At 43.3% G+C, this 20,143-nt stretch overlaps 1 protein-coding gene and 1 long non-coding RNA gene across 4 annotated transcripts; one reads left to right on the forward strand and one right to left on the reverse strand.

The window, feature by feature from the left end:
- Positions 1-1,058: 1,058 nt before the first annotated feature.
- pwwp2a (PWWP domain containing 2A) lies at positions 1,059-15,013 on the forward strand. Of its 3 annotated transcripts, none has more exons than XM_080780987.1 (3): positions 1,059-2,397; positions 7,279-9,657; positions 14,311-15,010. In XM_080780987.1, the coding sequence occupies exons 1-3, from the start codon at positions 1,124-1,126 to the stop codon at positions 14,333-14,335; spliced, it is 3,678 nt and encodes a 1,225-aa protein (XP_080637113.1). In that variant the 5' UTR covers positions 1,059-1,123; the 3' UTR covers positions 14,336-15,010. The 3 variants fall into 3 exon arrangements, 1 of the variants encoding a protein (XP_080637113.1); XR_013965201.1 differs by having other exon boundaries at positions 1,060-2,397; positions 7,279-10,922; positions 14,311-15,013; XR_013965202.1 differs by lacking the exon at positions 14,311-15,010 and adding an exon at positions 9,777-11,599 and having other exon boundaries at positions 1,060-2,397; positions 7,279-9,746.
- LOC308327469 lies at positions 14,750-18,757 on the reverse strand. Its single transcript, XR_013965203.1, has 3 exons — positions 16,703-18,757; positions 15,066-16,626; positions 14,750-14,870 (listed from the first exon to the last, which is right to left on the reverse strand). It is a non-coding gene; the product is annotated as an uncharacterized lncRNA (long non-coding RNA).
- Between the last annotated feature and the right edge of the window lie 1,386 nt (positions 18,758-20,143).

Genomic DNA, 20,143 nt, shown 5'->3' on the forward strand with positions numbered 1-20,143 from the left:
TGAAGAGCTGCAGCATTCTGGTCTCTGGATCATTTGGAGTACACATGCTGGTAGGCCAGGCCAGTAAGGAGCATGTTACAGTAGTTAAGTTTTGATATGACCAGAAGTCTGGTTAAGGAGCTGGGCTGACTCCTGGATGAGGAAGAGTCAGATCCTTTTACAGTGTAAACCTACAGGATCGAGTGACCACTGCAATGTGTGCCTTGAATAAGAGCTGACTGTCCATAACAATACCAATGTTCTTGGCCATGGAACAGAAGTCACCAGGACGTTGTCTGTGGAAATTAAATAGTTAGATCCTGCATTGGGCAGGACTTACCTGGCTACTACTACATTCAAATATAAGTACAATGTAATGCACTTGGTAATATGGTGGATGAATATATGGATGAACAGCAAAAACAGCAGCACACTGATTCCTTTGATGAAATTACATTCCAAGCTGTGTTAGCCAGGCTTTCCTTGGAGCTTTGGTACAGGCCAGGGCATGTGCTCACACTGCACAGACATTATTGTACTACCATTGTTTATCTTATGCGACTGTGTGCACAGCAGTGCTTGTCTACTTCACACAATTGTCTTGCTTTCTTTGTTTTGCACAAGTGCATGATAAGTTTTTTGCTAAATGTGCTATATTAATATGTTAATAGCCTATGTTAACAGCCTATAGCCTATGTTATTATTTGGAAATTGTATGCCTTTGGGCAATTGGGGGGGGGGGGAATGGGAATACATTTTCAAAATTAAAAACTAAATATCTATGCTGCCCATGATTAGTGCTTTAGGCTGTGTAACATTAATTAATGCTAATATCGTATTTTAGTAGGATTTGATACAAATTGCCAGGTAGATTGTATCCTTTGATGTTTTTGTTCCTTGTATTACCAGTTACCACACAATACAATGTCGCCCCTTGTGGACAGTTCACAGAGCCAAACAAAAGTGGCCAATCATAACAGAGGTCTCCAGTTGGCCTTACTTTGAGTGGCGTGAATACTAACCACTCAGCTACGACTCGGCAAGTCACTGACCAATAGTAAGTGTCATTTCGCTGCGGGGGGCGGGCTCAATCGCTATCGCAGGCAGAGGAGGGCCTGGCCACTAGAGCACAAGCGGAAGGAAAATGGCTGCCGTGGCTGCAGAGCCAGGAGCTGCAGTGGTTCCGATAACAACAACAGCAGCAGCGACAGACGACGAAGGCCACCTCGAACCGGGCCTGGGCGGGCCGTCAAACCGGGGAGCTGGCCTCGGGCCCGAGCCGGAGCATGAATACGCGCCGCTTATGGACCTGGTTGACCCCCGTTTGAAGGATGGGGATGTGGTGGTAGAGGAATGCGGCCATGTCAGGCCGGAGCTAGAAGCCGCGGCGGGAAAAGCCTTCATCTCCCGTGCTGGTGGCGAGGAGGAAATCGTTAACGCATCCGACGGCGGAGAACTGTTGTCGAAATACGCGCCGTCGCTCTCGGGCGCAGGGGAGCGTCTGATAGCCGTGGAGCGTTTCTCTCCCGCGGCGGTGGTGGTTGAAGCAGAGGTCGGCTCTAATAACGTGCAGGCTGTCTACCACCAGAGCATCACCACGGCGGACTCTCAACCCTCAGCCGTCTTTCTGCACTCGTTCCCCGCTCACCCGCCCGTAACGGAAGCCGGGCTGTCGTTGGCAGAACCGGCAGAACCAACCACCACCAACGACTATTATCTGAACCGAATCGAACCTAGAATATCCCAACCGGTGGATATTATAGACGGATATAGGTCTTTGATAATGCCCGAGCTGGGGCCGCCCGAACCCGCTGAGAATAATCCCGGTTCCGCGATTTATAAGGATGTTGCGGAGGATGCTGGGCTGCGGGACGGTACCGTTACAGCGCTAAAGGACAGCCAGGTCCACGTAGCTCTCAGAACTGCCAACACGGACATGGACACAGCGACAGCTTATATCAATAATTGTGATTTCTCATCGTCTAGTGCTGCCGGAACCCAGAACAAAAACTATTCCGCTGTTAAAGACGAGCTCCCGGTAACGGGCCAAGCCGGGTCGGTGACTGTGTCCCCGGCTAACGTTAGCTCCTCGTCGGTTTTGGGATCACGGACTCTACAGGACCCTTGTCCATCTTCGTCGTCTTGCCGTTCGCCCAAACGGAGGCTCATAGACGCCACACACTTGAAGCAGGAGAAGTTGGGCATGGGACTCGAGCCCGCCGCGGACCCCAGCAGCGGCGCCGAGTCGAATCCCTCCTTGCCATGCCATGTGGTTTCCGAGCCGCCTTCTGTGGACCAGCTGACTCCCGGTTCCGAGGTCCGGGTCTCCCTGGACCACATCATCGATGACGCGCTGGTGGTGTCCTTCCGGGTGGGCGAGAAGATATTCTCTGGGGTGCTAATGGACTTGTCCAAAAGGTAACTGGTGGTGACCACTGAAAAATACACGATTTCATAATTCAATGTCTCAATGAATGGGGTGTGTGTTTCACTGTTCTCTCTATTCTGTTTACCGAGTAGTACCGACAGTATGGACCAAATCATATGATATTATTTATGATATCAAACAATACAAGCATTTTTAGATTGGGTCCTAGACAAACTGTTGGGTCCATGGCAAACTACAGATACTTAACTTGTACACAGTCAATATACAGTAAATGCCTGGCGTGATCTTACTTGTAATTCTTACAGGCCTACCAACACGCAGTCTAGTGTGTACCTAGGAAAGACATCCATGCAGGAAAGAAATGTAATACCTCCATCTGTGAGAATAAATCGTGTGATCATCAGTAGCATCAGATAAATACTTTGGTTACTAGCTATGTCGGCCTATATAAGGCAAATTATTACTATTAGGCAAATATTGGTATATGCTTTTAATGCAATTGTATGGGGGTTACTGTAGGCTTAGTCCTAGGTCTAGTAGGTGGTACTGGAGAGAGGGGTGCACATGCCTGTGCTGCACAGTATGCACTCGCACCTCAATAGTTCCTCAATAGAACACCCATGAGGAGATTATGTTCGGTCCATCCAGGAAGCTCTCATGTACTGTAGTTTGTTATACACGCCATGCATGTCATGTCCACAAGGTTAGTGCAAACATACCTACATATTCAGCCATGTACATAAAGAACAACCTAACGCGCTTCAATGGAACGCCTATTTATTAGTTATGTACAAAATAAAAAGGATATCAGCACAGAAGTTTAGCTGTAGCCTAATATTTTTTACATGCACTAGAGGGCAAATTATGTCTGTGTGTCCAGAGCACTTGAACACAGACTTGACCTACTTCCATAACTTGAATAATGCATTCACAGTCACATCAGTCCTTCCTTGGTCTCATAAATCTGGTCAAATGTTAGAAGTCTTTTCAGGTTGTGCATGTTTGTATCATACTTGCAGTGTCCACTCTCAAAATGTAATTTTTCTTAACCCTAAGTATAACACTTCATATTTGTATAGGAAACCTGATGCTTATTGCCATGAAATAACATAACGTAGCTCTCTAACCATATGACAGCCCATGTCGTGATTTAGTCAGATGATAAACGCTTATTTACATAGGCGTGCAGTGTTCTGTAGCTTAATATCGGTAGGCTTGGCTCATGATTCATGGAATGCCTGAAGGGTGTTTGCTTCCAAATGCCTATTTCCTGGTAAAATGGTCTTCTGATAGTCCTGTTAAAGAGGGCATCACCGTGCTAAGCTTATTAAAACCCTGTGTTGGTAATGCCAACCAACTAAATAGTGGTTCATGTGGTTTGCATCATGGGCCAAAGATGCAATTTTTCAGTCCACCACCACAAAACTATCATTGCCTCAACTATTTTAAATCATGGCAAACTTGGCAAACATTCTAAATGAAGTGGTTCAGTGTATTATGGTAATACAAAAATGATATACCCCAAGATAAGGAAATCCAGTCCTTGCTGTTGTGTCTGTTATGTGTGAATAATAGTTGTGTGCAGCTTTTTTTTCAAGAATGAAGTGGCTATTTGTTACACTAGTCTTATCCAAACATTCCTGACTTCAATGCCCCAAATGTAATGCACAACATAGCAGCAGCTGTGTGAAATCTAATATTTTCTGATCACTTTAGTCAGTGTATCCTACACAGTCTAATTTTTGCTTTGAATTTTAGACACGTGAACAAAATGACCAGTGGGACAGGGTAAAAGACATGTGTCCCACAGACTGCCTTTACAAGGGCACTAAGAGCATTGAACATACGAGACTATTCACGTATTCAGGTATGAACCCAAAGACTAAACACCAGGCCATCCTGGGACCTGGTGTATACAAGAACATAACATGGATGCGGAAAGTTCTAGTTTTTTCTGTGAATTAACATTCACAGAAGTGTGCAAGTCACACCAACTGACCATCAACAAACATATTTGGTATAATTTGAAGATGTGTAGTGTACTTTTTAGCACCATAACCTGCAGTACATTTAGGCATAAATAAAAAAGGACATTATGCCCAAGCACCCATGTTTTTTTATTTACAGTCAAAACAGTGCTACTGGTTTGTTCACAGTTCATTGTGTGTCTTGTATTGGGAAGATGGAGAGAATTAAGATGCCACCTATATTCATGGTGCTACATCTACACAGAATCACACTAGCTTCTCTCAGTTTAATTAATGGGCTGAATATAGACACTAGCCTTGGAGAAGTGAGAGAGAGGAGTGAAGATGGGAGGAGGGAGGTGTTGATGAAGTGATGTGAGTGGAGAATGTCAACAGAATTGGGGGTGTACTCGGTATAGTAATTGTGGTTATTGCGGTGTGCAATAACTGTTCGGCTCAGAATTTGATGTTCAAATTACCCTGAAACAGTCTGACTAAAATATAAATGTAATTAATTATGAAGAAAATCGATTATTTCAAACGGAACAAGGGTGAAAAATAAACTAAATCCATCTTTCGCAGCTCTTACTTTAGTTGATGTTGGCTATGAAGAGGAAGCTTTTAGTGGATGTGAAGTTGTGAACGCGTGAATCTATTTTGCGTCCGAGCATAGACATGGTAACGCCCGCCTGCCTCTGATTGGCCTACCGACACTGCCCGTCTTGACTGTCCTCCGAGACGCGAGTTTACTCTGTGGTGGGAAATAATACAATAGAATGACAGCTTGGCACGCACGACAGAATGCAGCCTTGTAACTAACTTGTATTTGAACACACATTAATTATCGATTATCGTGTATTAATCTAATTATAGTAAGCTAATACTATTATATATTATATACTATACTTGTATACTATTATTATACTAAAGATCAAGGGAAAATAGACCTTTTTACAGTACACTGTTAATGTTTCAAGTTTACACATACAAATAAGTTACACAATAATCAACACAAACACTTTATTTGGAACACACCCAAATTAAATCATACATTGATACATGTTCAATCAATTATACCATCAAAGCAAACGACATAAACAATATTAGTTTGCCTCTAATACAAAAATAAAGCTTACAGTTCTCTTCATCATACCGTACATGTAGTACTTTCCACCACGGAGTAATCTCGCATCAGACTATCCAGCATAGCTATATCCACCTCAGTGGACAGTCAAGACGGGCAGTTCGGTAGGCCAATCGGAGGCAGGCGGGGCGTTACCATGTCTATGCTCGGACGCAAAATCTCACATGATGTCAACAGCTGCCTAGCTGTCCCTTTTGTCTTCACCCATTGTCCTCACTTCCTGCTCCCTGAGAACTTCCTGCTTGCCAGTGATTGGCCAGGAGGGTTCCATGGCATTGTTTTCATAAGGCATTATGTGTGTACAGTCACACAGGCAGGTAACAATCATTGTCTTGTCACAGTATGTATAGTAAATGTAGTTATATTGTATACACAACTATAATGAATCATTAACCACAGAAGAATATAAGGATAATCAGGTGGAGAACTAAAATTATACTGGAGAACACGTATGCACAAAGAAAAGTTGTTTGGATAACAAACAAGTCCATAACATTGTGATTTGTGATATGTATACGCATTGTGCGTACATCTTAGAAAACATTTCATGTGCCTTTGACGGGGGCACAAGACTACAGCAGCCCACATGACCTTTCATGTATAGTGTAAACACAGTGTATATATGCTTAGGCTGTCGACTAACATGTTAAACATTCAGATGTGATTAGACAGTGACAGAATAGATTTGTCATGAACTAGATTTTAACAACAGTATTGGTTGCAACAAAAAAAAAACTGATATTAGAAAGAAAGAAAATCAAAACATTTAAATTAAATATCTCTGGGCCTGACATGTAAGTGTTTTAATTTGTGCAAAAGCCTCGTTTCTGTTATCCTAATATACTGTAAATGCACCTCTGCATCTCTGTGTGTACGTACGTCTGTAATTCACGTAACTCGAGAAGCGTACGCCCAATAATTCGACACACACGTTCCACACCCCCACAGGGAGTGCAGTGCCCGGTGTCGAGTCCGTCGGATAGCTGGTTGTCCAGAACCAGCACAAGTCTCTTCCCGGGCTCTGGACCTGATACCCCCTATATCTCCAATTCTCCATTATGGAGCTTGCTTGTTCTGACATCACAATAGTGTTCTGACTGGCTGCGTAGACTCCATATTTGGGCATACCTGACAAAGAACTCCATATATGGAGGAAAACATGTACATCATATTTTTTCCTACTCTTTGTTTTCTTTTCTTTTTTGCACTCTATATTCTATCCCTTTGGCTGTGTTTTGCTGCGTTTGCTGTTTGATTTTATAGGCAACAGCCCAGCTTTAATAATCTTAAATCCCTTTATTTTAAATAGTTTTGTAGTAATAGTACAACATAAACATTATAGAGACTTTAGTTGTTACTGTACAATACTTTAAAACAGTTGTCATGTTGCAAACAAGCTTAAAATAGCTCTTGTTTGCGCTAGTACAGAATAATAAAGGAGCTCCTGTAGTAAATACTGTAGCACATGGTCATTATTCCGAATCCATGTGTATCGTGAATGATACACCTCATATCATTGCTTCTGTATTGTGATATGTATCGTATCATGTGGTTGCAGGCAATACCCAGCCCTAAACTAGGGCTGGCACTATAGAGAGTACCTAGTGATGACTGTATTACGACGTCTTCATAAAATCTCATTTTGCACTGTTGTTCTACAGTGAAATTGTATGTAGGTGATGGTGTAAGGCTGGTATGCTCAGCCAAACTCGCAGATCCCAGATTCCGAATGTTGACGAACTGTACCTTATGCTTAACTTTTCTGTCTTGTCTTTCTCATCTGTCTTTGTTCCCCTCAGGTTTGGTCCCTATGGCATTCCCATCACCGTATTCCCCAAGAGGGACTACAAAGACAGACCCCAATTAACTATGCAGCTACAACCAACCCAGCAGCAGCAGCCTCTCCAGGAACCAGAAAGGCCTGACGGTGTCAACGCATCGACGCATGCAGACCTGGACATGGCCTGCTCCGAAGGCCCCGACCACCAGCGTCTTAGGGGGGAGGGGCAGGCAGTGGCAGCAACCCCACAGCCCTCCCAAACGGCCCCTCCTCACCCCTGGAGCTCCAAGCCTCCTCCGTTGTTCCAGGAAGGGGCGCCGTACCCTCCTCCACTCTTCATCAGGGACACGTACAACCAGGCCTTACCTCAGCCACCCCCCCGCAAGATCAAGCGGCCCAAGCGGCGGTATCGCTGCGAGGAGCCCACGTCCATCATGAATGCCATCAAGCTCCGCCCACGGCAGGTGCTCTGCGACAAGTGCAAGTGCGCGGTGGGGAGCGGTAACGGCGGGGTCCCCCGGGAGGCGCGCAGGGGCCCGTCGGCGTCATCCGACTCCCGGGGTGAGGACGCCGCCAAGCGGAGGAGGCAGGCTGATGGAGGCTCTGTGGTTAGCAAACGGCTACGTAATGAAACGCCCCGAGAGGACAAAGGAGCGCGAGGCGTGGCAGACAGACGATCTGTGTCAGGGCTACGAGTGTCTTCGGGATCTTCCTCTGGTCGAATCCCAAGGGGTGTGGCTTCTTCTTCTTCGTCGTCTGTGTCCCACTCAGCTAATAGCAGCCGCGTCCATCTGAAGCTGAACTCTAAGCAGAAGGTTCTGGGAGCGAAAGGTTCTGCCGTGGAATGCTCCAAGGCACGGCATGTTCTGAAAAAGCTGGCCAGGACCTCTCAGCCCAGGATCCAGTCGACCCAGAGCGCCTCCCAGCAGCCTCCCCATCACCGGAGACAGCCAAAAGACAGCTCTGCCAACGCCAACTCTCCACTGACGGGGCCCAAGACCATGACCCGCTCAGCGTCCCTCCAGGAGGCCAGCCAGAATCAGAAGATCCACTTCACACGCCGACTGCAGCACCTCAACACGGCAGTTGTCGGGTCGAATCCCCGCGCCACGCCGCTCCCGCCTAGGATGCGCATAAAGCCACAAAGGTATCGTACAGAGGACAACCAGGTTTCACCCCCAAATCCCCCTCCCAAACAGCAGCTACGTCTGCCTTCTGTCAGAGCGAGCGCTCGCACAACTCCTCCAAAGCAGCCTGCTTTAAGTTCTGACCCTCATCCCTCCCCTGTCCAGGCTGTAGCTCAGCCCCTCGTCCAAGTCCCGCCCCTCGTCCAAGTCCCGCCCCCCGCTGCAAACGTATCTCCTGATGTGCCTATTTTCCCCCCTGTGCCCTCCCCGTCCTCTTCCCCGTCTGCTTCAGCAGGTGTCACTAGCTTTGCTCTGGAGGTGCAGGAGGTCTCCCCTAGGCAGCCGGAGGGGGAGGGGAGAGAGGCAGAGGAGCATGATAAGCAAGGGATGGCAGGAGGTTGTACAGAAGGAGGAGGAGAAGGAGTCAGCCAGGGGAGAGCGAGCCTGGTTGTGTATGTATCTGCTGAGGCCTCTTCATCCCTCCCGCAGGCTGACTCCTCCTCCTCTTCAGGCTCCTTGGACCTGGAGGACCTCAAGTCCACCAACTCTGAGTGCAGCTCCATGGAGACCTTTGACCTCCTACCTCCTGGAGACCTCCTCATCCACTCGTCTTACTGCTCCTCTTCCTCGTACTCCTCCTCTTCCACCCCTCCCCCTCCTCCCTCCTTTTCCTCTCAATCCCTTCCTAGCGCCTCATCCTCATCCGCTGCTCTCACTGATACCTCTGCTCCTCCTTCCCTCACGCTTCCTCCCCAAGGAATTGAAGAGGGGCAGGGGGAGGAGATGGTCACTGAGGGAGAAGGAGAAGGGGTGGTTGGGGAGGATGGAGCTGGAGGAGGAGAGGAGCCCAAAAGGCGACGCAAGTCATCAACATGTTCTTCTTCATCTTCTTCCTCTTCTTCCAAAACCCCCACGTTCACCAAGTCGGTGCTGAAGTGCGCGGCGCCAGATGGCCGCACCGTCTGCGTCGGAGACATCGTCTGGGCCAAGATCTACGGCTTTCCCTGGTGGCCGGCTCGCGTCCTGGGCATCACCATCTCCCGGGGCTCTGGCACAGGCCTCGCTGTACTGCAGGAGGCTCGAGTATCCTGGTTCGGATCGCCCACCACCTCTTTCCTCCCGCTGGCCCAGGTTGCTCCCTTCCTGGAAAGCTTCCAGACTCGCTTTGACAAGAAGAGGAGGGGACCCTACCGACGCGCCATCACTGAGGCTGCACGGGCCGCCAAGCAGCTGACGCCGGAGGTCCGCGCCCTCCTTACGCAGTTTGAGACGTAAGGGCAAGGAGAAACGAAAGGGACGGGAGTTAAGGACAAAGGGAGTTGCAGGCAGAGAGGGTGTGTGTGTGTGTGTGTGTGTGTGTGTGTGTGTGTGTGTGTGTGTGTTTTGTGAGAGTTGAGTCCTGAGAGTGTTTGTGTAAATAAGGGTCTATGTTGGGGAGGGCGGGGAACAAGGTAGGGCAGGAAATGGCACTGGTCCACCATCACCTCACCACCCCACCTACCCACACACTCAGCCCCACCTCCTGCTGCTTCTAATCTATACAGTCCCTCCAACCCCCCTCATCCCTGGATCAGAGATGAACCCCCCCATCCCTCACACTCTCCATATCTCCTCTTTGCTTCAAAAGACTGAGGCAACAAACAGGATGTATAGGTGGATGGAGTCGTGGAGAGAGAGAAAATCATGCTGTTGAATAATAGTAATTTTAAATGTTTTATTTTTTTCATGGTTCTTGATTTTCCTTTTCTATGTAAAGATTTGGCGGGCCCGTCCTCCCCTTTTAGTACAAGCATGTAGGCGAAATCACGATGGTGATAATTTTGTTTTTCTACATTTCTACATTTTCCTGCAGGTTCTGAGGTTATTACTGATGGCTGGATGGATGGTTAAGATGCACTTAGTCAAACACGAAGCGCGACACATTCTCCCCTGTGTCCACACCTTTGTTATCTTTCGCTAGCGGAGCTTGTGGGATGCAGTAGTGGTATGCTGTGGGCAGGTATCTGAGAACCAAGTTTTACATCCTGTTCTGCTGTTCACACTTGTTTGTGCCGTTTGTGGAATCGGACATTCCCTTAGTTCTTCTGTATTCTTCTACGAAGAGGAAGTGTTAAGGTTGTGCTTTGAACACATTTAGAGAATCTTACCTATTAATCTACCCATCATCCTCATTCTTTAAGATAAATAATTTCTGTGCTCCCAGGATGATCTGCCTCTTCCACTGTGAACTTGAAACTTTTACATGTGCGGTATTATTATTATTATTCACACTAACAAAATTGGCCTTAATGGAGAAATAAGCGTATTTCACCTTTGTTTTGGGGTTGAGGTCGGAGAGAGGACTTGGAAGGGAACGCTAAAACAGAAAAAGCAATTTCTGTACTTTGTGTAATATGGGATGTGACCTTCTCAAGCATTCAGAACCAACAAACACAACTGATGTTGTTTTTTAATTAGGAAGTAGCTGTGTCACTTCAACTGGGTCAAGGCCTGTCAATAGATCACAACTTTGCTGTTCCTGGTGGGTCCATTCAAGGTGAGAAAGTTTTCAGGTGCTGCTGGGAAAAGTCTAAACCCCTTCCCAGCTACACATACAGTTTAAAAGTAGATAAAAGTAGATTTTGTTACATTTAAACCTTTAAAGGGGTAATCCATCCTACTTCGAACATTTAATGTGTGTAACTTTGTCTCACCTTGTTATGTGGGGACTCACCAAGCATAGGTCTGTGACCCATTTTTTAGCCCTGTCTCCTAGTTTGAGGAACACTATTGGGGGAATTGATGTAGAGACAGATTGTCGGGTAGGACACACTGACTAGAACCATTTCAGCACGAGAAATGTCTTGTTATGATAATGATGGCTTTTATTTGTCCTCCCTGGTTTAATTTTTTTATTTTGTAATGTTTATTTTATGGACTCTTTTTACCATCTGTTTGCAGATCAGAGAATACTGTATAGGGGAATGACAAGACAAACAAACAAGAGCCGTTTGGAAAAGAAGTAAAAAAAAAAAAAAAAAAACATACAGAAAAAAGAGAAACCCCAGTTGAAGAATTGACTTGTATAAATGTTTTTTTTCCTGATGTTTAAAAAAAAAACTATTATAAATAAACTTGTCAAACTTCCAAAAATGCTGTTACCTAGTCGTCATTTTGGGAACTTTTTCTCATTGCTATTCACATTGACAGCAAGAGAACAAGGGTCAGCTATAGCCTCGACATGGCCTAATGGTCTGTACTTGGCCTTACTGGGGGTTGGGACAGGGGGTTTTGGTGGAGGTGATTAGGCGTCACTGTGCCTTTTTAAATCGGGCACTGTGACCGGTTGTACTACCAAGTACTGGTGTGCTGAATGAAATTGGATCCACAGAAATCTATATTGGGCCTAAGCAGGAAGAGGGGCAGAAGCCGGATAACAGTTGGTGGGTGGGGGGCATGCTCTGTTGACCTATCTCTCACCTGCAAACAGATCTGTGGTAAATTGGGTCTTCAGGGTTGTGTGTTTCTCTCAAAGTATCTCGGCAATTTAACCATCTTATTTTTGTTGTCTTTTGTATTTATTCAGTTGTTTGAAGATACTCCTGATATGAATATCTCGTAACTTCAATGTTGGGTGTGTTTTGGGTGTTTTATTGTAAGTTGACATCCTGACCCTAACTCCATCCTCTGCTATGCTAGAGAGCGAGCATATGAAGCTACACCAACCCAATATCCTACAAAAAATAATGAATTGGAAAATGTATATTTTCCACATTCTTTTAAAGTTGACCTTTTGGAGTAATGAGTTACTCGTCTAAAAACAGCAGATTTGTATGTAAAGCGGTGGTATTCTTGCCAAGTAGCTTTTGGGAGAAGCACAACTCTTATTAGCAGGTTGGGATGATGACGTTTGTATACTTAGTTGGAATGCAATAACGCATCATTTGGAGGTCCTACATGCTTCTGAAAACCAAACTGGATGGTAAAATCTAAAGTTGCAGGTGAATTTGAGTATGTGCTAGCTAGTAGTCCATACCAAAAGTTGTTAGTAAGATTCTAAATGACTGCTAATTCATTAGTCACACAGCTATAGATACATAACAGGTCTATGGTAGACCAAAACACACACAGTCAAAGCATCATCAATATAATCTTTATAGAGCACCTTTCAGACACCAGTGCAGTTCACATGCAAAACATAAAAGAAAGAATAGACCTATCACCAAATGAATTCCAGATCTTTCCACACATAATTGAAAAACGTTAGTAGAAAAACAATGTTATTAAGGAGACAGTATGTCAATGAGAGTCTTGCTTGCACTTGCTTGCTTGCTGTAGGTTTAATTCAGCCCGTAGAAGTTCTACTGTTGCAGAGGCACGTTGATGGCTAATGACACATGGACACAAGATACAGGGGGAACCACATGATGGGCAATATGTACCCACTGGAGTTACTTTCCAAAATCGAATGGAAAAATAGAAAAGAAAAGAAAAAAGTGATGTCAGTCATGTTAACATTAACTTTGCTCTTTCTGTGCCAAAGGAATGTAAATGTAATACAGTGCATTACTCGTACAGAATACCCTCAAAGCTAGCACAACATGACTAGACATGGTATTAAATGGAAGATTATAGGCTAAATAGAATAGAGAAGAGTACTGCGATAATGTCATTTGGCTATTAAAATGCTATTTCAGCATTAGAATACATGCAAAATAAAATAGGTTATATAATAAAAGTCTAATAGTGAATGGCATACAAACTGCATTTTCAGTGTGCAACTGCGTGATTTTATTAGAACCCAAACAGTTTGTGAAAGTAATGTTACTTGCCATAGTAATTGAATACTATTGCCTAATTTCTAAAAGTAACAAGTTATATTACTTTCCTATTCATTAAAGTAATAGTTTTGTAATGCTTATGTAATATGTTACCCCCAACACTAGATACCTTCAGAGAAAAAAAATACTTTCTACTTTTAGACTGTCCACGGAAAGAAAGAGGGTGGGTCGGGTGGGCTCAGCCTCATACATTCCATGTGTGTGTGTAAAAGTAAGGGGACATATTCAGACAACCTGGGCATGTAAAAACAATGTCTTGTTTTTGCATATCCTTCCAAAATGTACATAGTTTATCATCCTGTACTGTACATATGCAGTGGTCTGAATTCAGGATTGTTTACAGTAAAGTGTCCCTGATACAACTTTTGGGTCCAATGACATGCTTGTGCAAGAGCTCTATCAATGCAAATGTGCACCCACCCGTGTGCTCTGCAGTCTCTACACTATATACACACACACACACACACACACACACACATATAGTGTAGAGACTGCAGAGCAAAAGGCTATGTATAGAGCCCTTGGGAAGTTGGGAATCCAGTCAGCTAAGTAGCCTATAGTTAATGTTATGTATTGTTCTGTGAAATAAATACGTGTTGAGGATTGCGTGATACAGAAAACATTCCAATGCTATGTGGATCATAATAGCTGGGGAACCATCTTAGGAAGGAGTAGGAAGACTAGTTTTGCATTGAGCAGCATATCTTGTACTCCAGTGTTGCCTACGGTTTCTGCCTCAGCAATGGGTGCCTGGCTTTTAAATGCGAGACTGTACGTGCTGTGGTCACACAGTTTAGCCAGGATGCTTTGTGAATGTGACATAGACTACATTCTCTTGTTTTAGCCTTTGTCTGTTTTATCTGCCGGTGAAGAGTGTACCACTACTGACTCAGCTTTAATGGCTCTGAATAGCACTCAAATGTCTTTGGAAACCTCAGACCCTGTAGGAAAACTAGGCGCCACCTCTGATAGTTGTTATTATTTTTGCATCAGACGCTCTGAACTCTGCTTTGAACAATAATCGTAACTTGTTTTCTCTGTTCTCCCTTCATTATTTCCCTTTTCTTGTATTCCCTCTCTACTACCTCTCTGTCCCCCCTCCAGTGCTGCAACATTGAAGGGCTGCTGACGGGCGACTACACTTGAACACTGCCATTGGTGGAGAGACTGACGGGCCATGACAAGAGCTGTCCAATGAGGAGAGGGAAGGATAGCATAATGATATGGACATAATTATTATTATTTAAAAAAAAATGGGGTTGGGGCGGGATGAAGAATTCTATATTTATAAGAGATGCAGAGATACACTCGCCTACTAATCATGCTGTAAAACCCTGGGTTTGTTCTTGAAGGAAATTGCAGACAGTGTCAACATGTTTCAGGAGAGATTTGACTGCTTAAAATAATAATTGGCCAGATTGATGCAAATTATCACGCACATATCACAGAACACTGTGCGGACACAGTATTACAGTATATCCCAGTTCTGAACAGAATGTACACTGAGCTAGACGTAGGACAGACACCAAACTCAACCACAGTAAATGGTATACAGTGTAATTTTATTATAGCTCATGGCAGGTATAGTACCTGAGTTTGTGTTAAACAATGTCCCAAATACCAATGCGCATAGGAACACATTAATTTCCCCCTCCTGTGTTTACCTTTCAGAACTTCTTAAGGCCTATTCATAGTCTGGATTTTTGGTGGTGAGGTGACCACCGGAGCTGAAATAACGTTGAGCGGTGGTGAGTAAAAACAGAGAGAAGGGCTGGGGCGGTGGCGGTGGTTTGCTCTTCACCGCGGCTCGTGACGTCATGTTGTAGTTCGGTGGTCACCTAACCACCGAAAATCCAGACCATGTATAAGCCTTTAGGTAGTCGTTTTTACCCAGCTACATTGCAAAAAAAAAAGAAAACGGAAAAAAAGAAAAGAAAAAGTCTATATTAGAATCTTATTCCTGAGTCTCTAAATTACTAAATGAGTGTAACAATCTGCCTCTGATGTGAGATAATTTCACTTGTTTCCTATGCAAACCTTTTTTTGGACACAAAAGTACAATAATAAACACCGAGGATATTTGACATAATGACAATGATGTAGGCACATAGTTAACATAATTGGCATACAGTACATACAAAAATAATGGACATACCAACACATGGGCATGACGGCAATCAGATTCAATCAATTCAGGCCAGAACATTTTGGGTTGTTTCGTCTTTTCATCATCTTTTTTGACCTAAATTTAACACAATCAACAACCTATGAATGTCCACAGTAGCGCACAGTCCAGTTTCCATGAAGGGCCCCTGAGAACCAAGGGCCCTGGGCCGCCGCGCCAATGGATAATATGGCCCTGGACGGAGCATACTGTACATAAAGTCAGTGTTTACATACATACATACATTTGGGGAGATGTGGATAGTGCTCAGAGTATAATGTACACTAAAAGATGGCGTCCAAGCAAAGGTACTTTGAATTAACTAATTTACTTGACTGAAGGAAATTCCACGAACAAGCAGATACATTTTCTCATTGATATTGATTTGAATTGATATTGAGTTAACCACGCATTGGTATATTATTTCATTTGTTTTATGAATAGGAAATGACTCCATACATGGCTACATTAAATGTGGATATTTGTTTGCAGGCTAGTGGTCAGTCTAACATTTATAGACAAATCAAACAAAATAGTCAATTTGTTTAACCCTCTCTATCTTGTGTGGTTGTGACTATCTAGATTTGCTATGCCTGAATTCTTATAGTTAGTTATAATCTGACTGAAGTGAAAACTTGAATAAAATAAAATACATTTTAAATGTGGACAGGGAATGCACTTTAACTACAATCTGTTTGGTTCCCAACCAACCTGTGATCCATGTAATTTGGCATGGCGTCCACTCATGTCAACTTTGAACATTAAAATTATATTTATATAGGATATTTTGTTTGGTTTATTTGTAAGGGGGCAGATACAGTAGGCCCATTATCCCTGAAAGCACATATTCACATAAACATAGTTATATGACGCCACAACGATTTTGATAAATAAAATTTGCACAATGCAATATAATATTCGGTTGTTTACACCAAACGACCATTAGCATAGAGTATGGGAAAACAACAGAGAAAAAGCATGTGTTGTACGAGAACCAACTCCGTACTTAAAGGACCATACTGGAGTCAATACATGGCATTGTTTATTAACAGCCTCAGCCATATATCGTACATAAACAATGGGACAATTGTCCCTTCAATGGCTTTATTTTTAGACACTTTTATATTGTGTCCAGTTATTTAAAGATGAAAGGCAAAGATGAACCTTCCTGAATAATTGATGTTGGATAATTGTGTGGTTAATATGTTTGCATTGCATTCATAAGAAACCTTTTCTCCAGGGTCTATTCTTTGTCACTTTTCTCTCTCTCTCTCTCTCTCTCTCACACACACACACACACACACACACACACACACACACACACACACACACACACACACACACACACACACACCTGTACTTACAGTACGTCAATTACATTTTCATACCTCACTGACATGGCCTGAATTTAAACAAAGTCTTTGGAAAATGGTCTGCAGCAATGTATAACATGAGTCATAGTCAATGGGCTAAACACGCCAGACCACCAGTAAGGTCCTTTAATATACTGACTGACAGAGTATACTGTTCAAGACTGAGTATGTTGGTTCTCTGGTCAAGTTTATATGCAGGGTAGCCTATAGGAAACTACCCAAACTTTCAGCCAACCAAAGTGGTTGCAAGACACCCACCAGCCACAGTCAGGATTTGGCTGTAGTATTTATGTATTAAATTTATGTATGTATTTATACTAGTCACCCTTGTAGCTAATCAACCACCACTTGAATTATTAACCGATTCTGTTTTATAAACTAAGTTGACTGAGAAAATGGTTGTATGTGCACAGAAAAACGCCCAAAGTCACGAATTTGTAGTGTAAATTAGGCACTATGGCCTGTAGCCTAGTATAGAGTGACTGAATATCACATTAAAAAAAACGCTTGAATTGCATTCTGAAAGTGTTCAAATAAACTCAGGATTTTACTGTGCATCTAATATACTGGTAGGCTTCATACCTACGTTGATCTGTGATCTTGAAGATGAAAAAAGCAAATATGTGAACATAAAATAGGAAATAATAGAATATAATGAAGTAGAAAAATATATAAATAAATGCAATACGGATTGCATGTGCTATGCTATAGGTGCAGAGGGCTGCCCAAGCTTTGCTGTCGCTAAAATGTCTATAGAATGATTCCCTGGCCTCTTGACTGCAAACCCTTTCGTCCCACTGGTATGTCATTCTAGCTTTTGTGGCAATTGAGAGGGGTCGGTCATGTGCAGTCCACAGTGGAGAAATGGTTGTAAATGTGTGTTCCTAAAAGATAATTAAAGATTTATTATGAGGCAATTACTTTACCCATAGCCTCACTGGAGATCTTACAGTATGTATAACCTTGATCCCTTAAATAGAACGATGGGGGGGGGGGGGGGGGGGATTTGTGATTACAGTATCTACAATATATTATATATTTAAAAAAAATGAGTTTTGTGGCCATTGTGACCTGAACGTTGATACAGATAGCTGATTTTGTAACAAAGGTCATAAACATGACTTCCCTTTTCTGGGCTGCCTGAAACTTATTATACTACAGTATATACCGGAGACAAACAACAAGTGTGTATTCTATCCTGTTCACACAGAAAGCTACATCAGAGAACTCATGGTCTGAACCTCTTTTCTATAACTTGGCCATGTTGATCACAGCTGTGTCATTCATTTGCTTATGAGCATGACAAATTGCACAGCACTCGAGCAAAGTCTAAGAAATCAGCTGTCTCAACCCAGGCATTGACCAATAGAACGACTGCATCAGGCATTGTTGAACAAAACAATATAGTTGGTCATATAGTTCCTTTTTGTTGCCTTACCTGTGTATCAGCCAGGGCACTAAGGTCACACGCTGTGTCCTTATCATGTAGGTGACCTACTCACACACACACACACACACACACACACACACACACACACACTCTCAAACATTTAGGAAGAAAAGCTACACAGACATACTGTAGGTTCACGTGTCCCCTCAAGGAGGGAGCATTTCATAGACAAAAACTAAACACAATAATAGCTGAATTATGGAACCCAACATTCATTCACTTAACACCGGTTTACACTTCCTTCAATTCAGACTACATTTGCACTGAACTGAAGGCACAGCAGGTGTTTCATATACTGACACTGTACAGCCCCACTGTGGCTAGTGGTCATAGTGTAGTCTATATTCAAACACTTTTCTTTCTTGATCTTGACTTGTACATAGCAATGCGTTTGAGAACAATCGACAGGTCTGTGTGGGGTCCAGGTCATCGTCATGAGAATTTTCATGTGAACCCAGTTTGTTATTGACCGAAGCTATCTGTATATCTCTAACAATCAGTAAACTTGCTTTTTGCCTTCGTAAAAGCTCTCACTGTCCCTTCTTTACAGCAATGCATCTATTTAAGGATTCTCTGATGTTTTGTGCTCACATTGTTTTCTACTGTTAGGCATGAGCGAAGACTACCTTAACATCAGTAAGAATAAGTGCTGTACATTAAGACATAACCTTTGTACATACAGTATGGAGTTGGGTAGGGTACTTGATTAGTGATTTATGTTGTACAGTCCAGTTGTCTGAAACCACCACTGCCAAACTGAATGTATGTGTTGCGTTTCACAACAGTACCCAAGTAGCAATATTTAACGCCCAACCCACACTCGACACGTTTGTATCGCAGAATGTCATGCTTTTATCATTTAATTTGGCAACAGTTATTGTCTGTTGGTAAGCATGGCAAAAATGTTCAGAACCCATAATGCCCTGCACAACACTAGAGAGCTGAGTATTTTACATGCATGGTGTAACACCAGCTCAGTGGCCTTGTGGTTAGTGTGTCTGCCCTAGTTTGGGAGGTCAGGGTTAAATCCCCTGGCAAGGTCATCCCAAAAACTATAAAAATGGGACACAATGGACCACCTGCTTAGCAGCATCAAGGGTTGGACTGCAACATGTCGAGGGGGTGTACATGAAAAACGGCGCGCTATAGTATGCCGTACGATATGGGCTATAGCCCATGGTCCAAAATGATGAGAAACGAGGATAACTTTTTTTTTCAAAATTTCAAAAAACATGGGCTATAACCCATCGTTTTTGTCAAATTGCGGAATTGCGGAAATTACGGAAATGGTATTTGCGGAAATGCAAATTGCGGAAATTGCAGATTCTTTTTTTCATTTTTTTCAAATCCTCAAAAATGATGAAAAACGGCGCGCTATAGTGTATGTGTATGTACTTGAAGCCACCTCACAGTACAGATGGGCCACGTGGCTTGGTAACCATTTGTTCCCAAGGCTTCCTACTTATGGAATAAAGGCCTATTCATAGTCGAGTTTTCGGTGAAGGTGACCACTGAAAACTACATGACGTGCAGAGTGCAGACCACTAACCACCCTTAACTCTGGGAAAGAGGATCTTTGTCGCCACCTTGTGAATATTGTTGAAGGGTCATTGACAAAATGGGACAAGATGAGATTACTTATTTTAAAAGCACAACATCTTTGTTAACTTAAAATGTACATTTTGTTGTCATGGAAATAATATTTGACAAAGTATTATTACAGTATGATTTATTCCATGTTTCATTATTCCAGTTTTCCTGTATATTAACATATTCTTATGAAAAATACTGGTTACCCCAATTTTCTCTTCTCTTTGCTGAAGGTTACACTGACCAATGATATAAATAACTGGATTGCCTTTCTTCCAATAATATCCCTCCATTGGAAGGAACTGATCTATAATAGACGTTCAGTGTGGTATCTGGACTTCTAGCAGTGAATTACCCGTA

The sequence above is a fragment of the Protomyctophum bolini genome, assembly GCF_963924005.1.
Source record: "Protomyctophum bolini genome assembly, chromosome: 13".
Classification (NCBI taxonomy): domain Eukaryota; kingdom Metazoa; phylum Chordata; class Actinopteri; order Myctophiformes; family Myctophidae; genus Protomyctophum; species Protomyctophum bolini.

Bases quoted from the DNA above. Each gene is read 5' to 3' on its own strand.
- pwwp2a (XM_080780987.1), top strand. From the start codon at position 1,124: ATGGCTGCCGTGGCTGCAGAGCCAGGAGCTGCAGTGGTTCCGATAACA. The intron at 2,398-7,278 runs GTAACTGGTGGT...TGTTCCCCTCAG, and splicing joins CTAATGGACTTGTCCAAAAG to GTTTGGTCCCTATGGCATTC. The intron at 9,658-14,310 runs GTAAGGGCAAGG...TCCCCCCTCCAG, and splicing joins CTCCTTACGCAGTTTGAGAC to TGCTGCAACATTGAAGGGCT.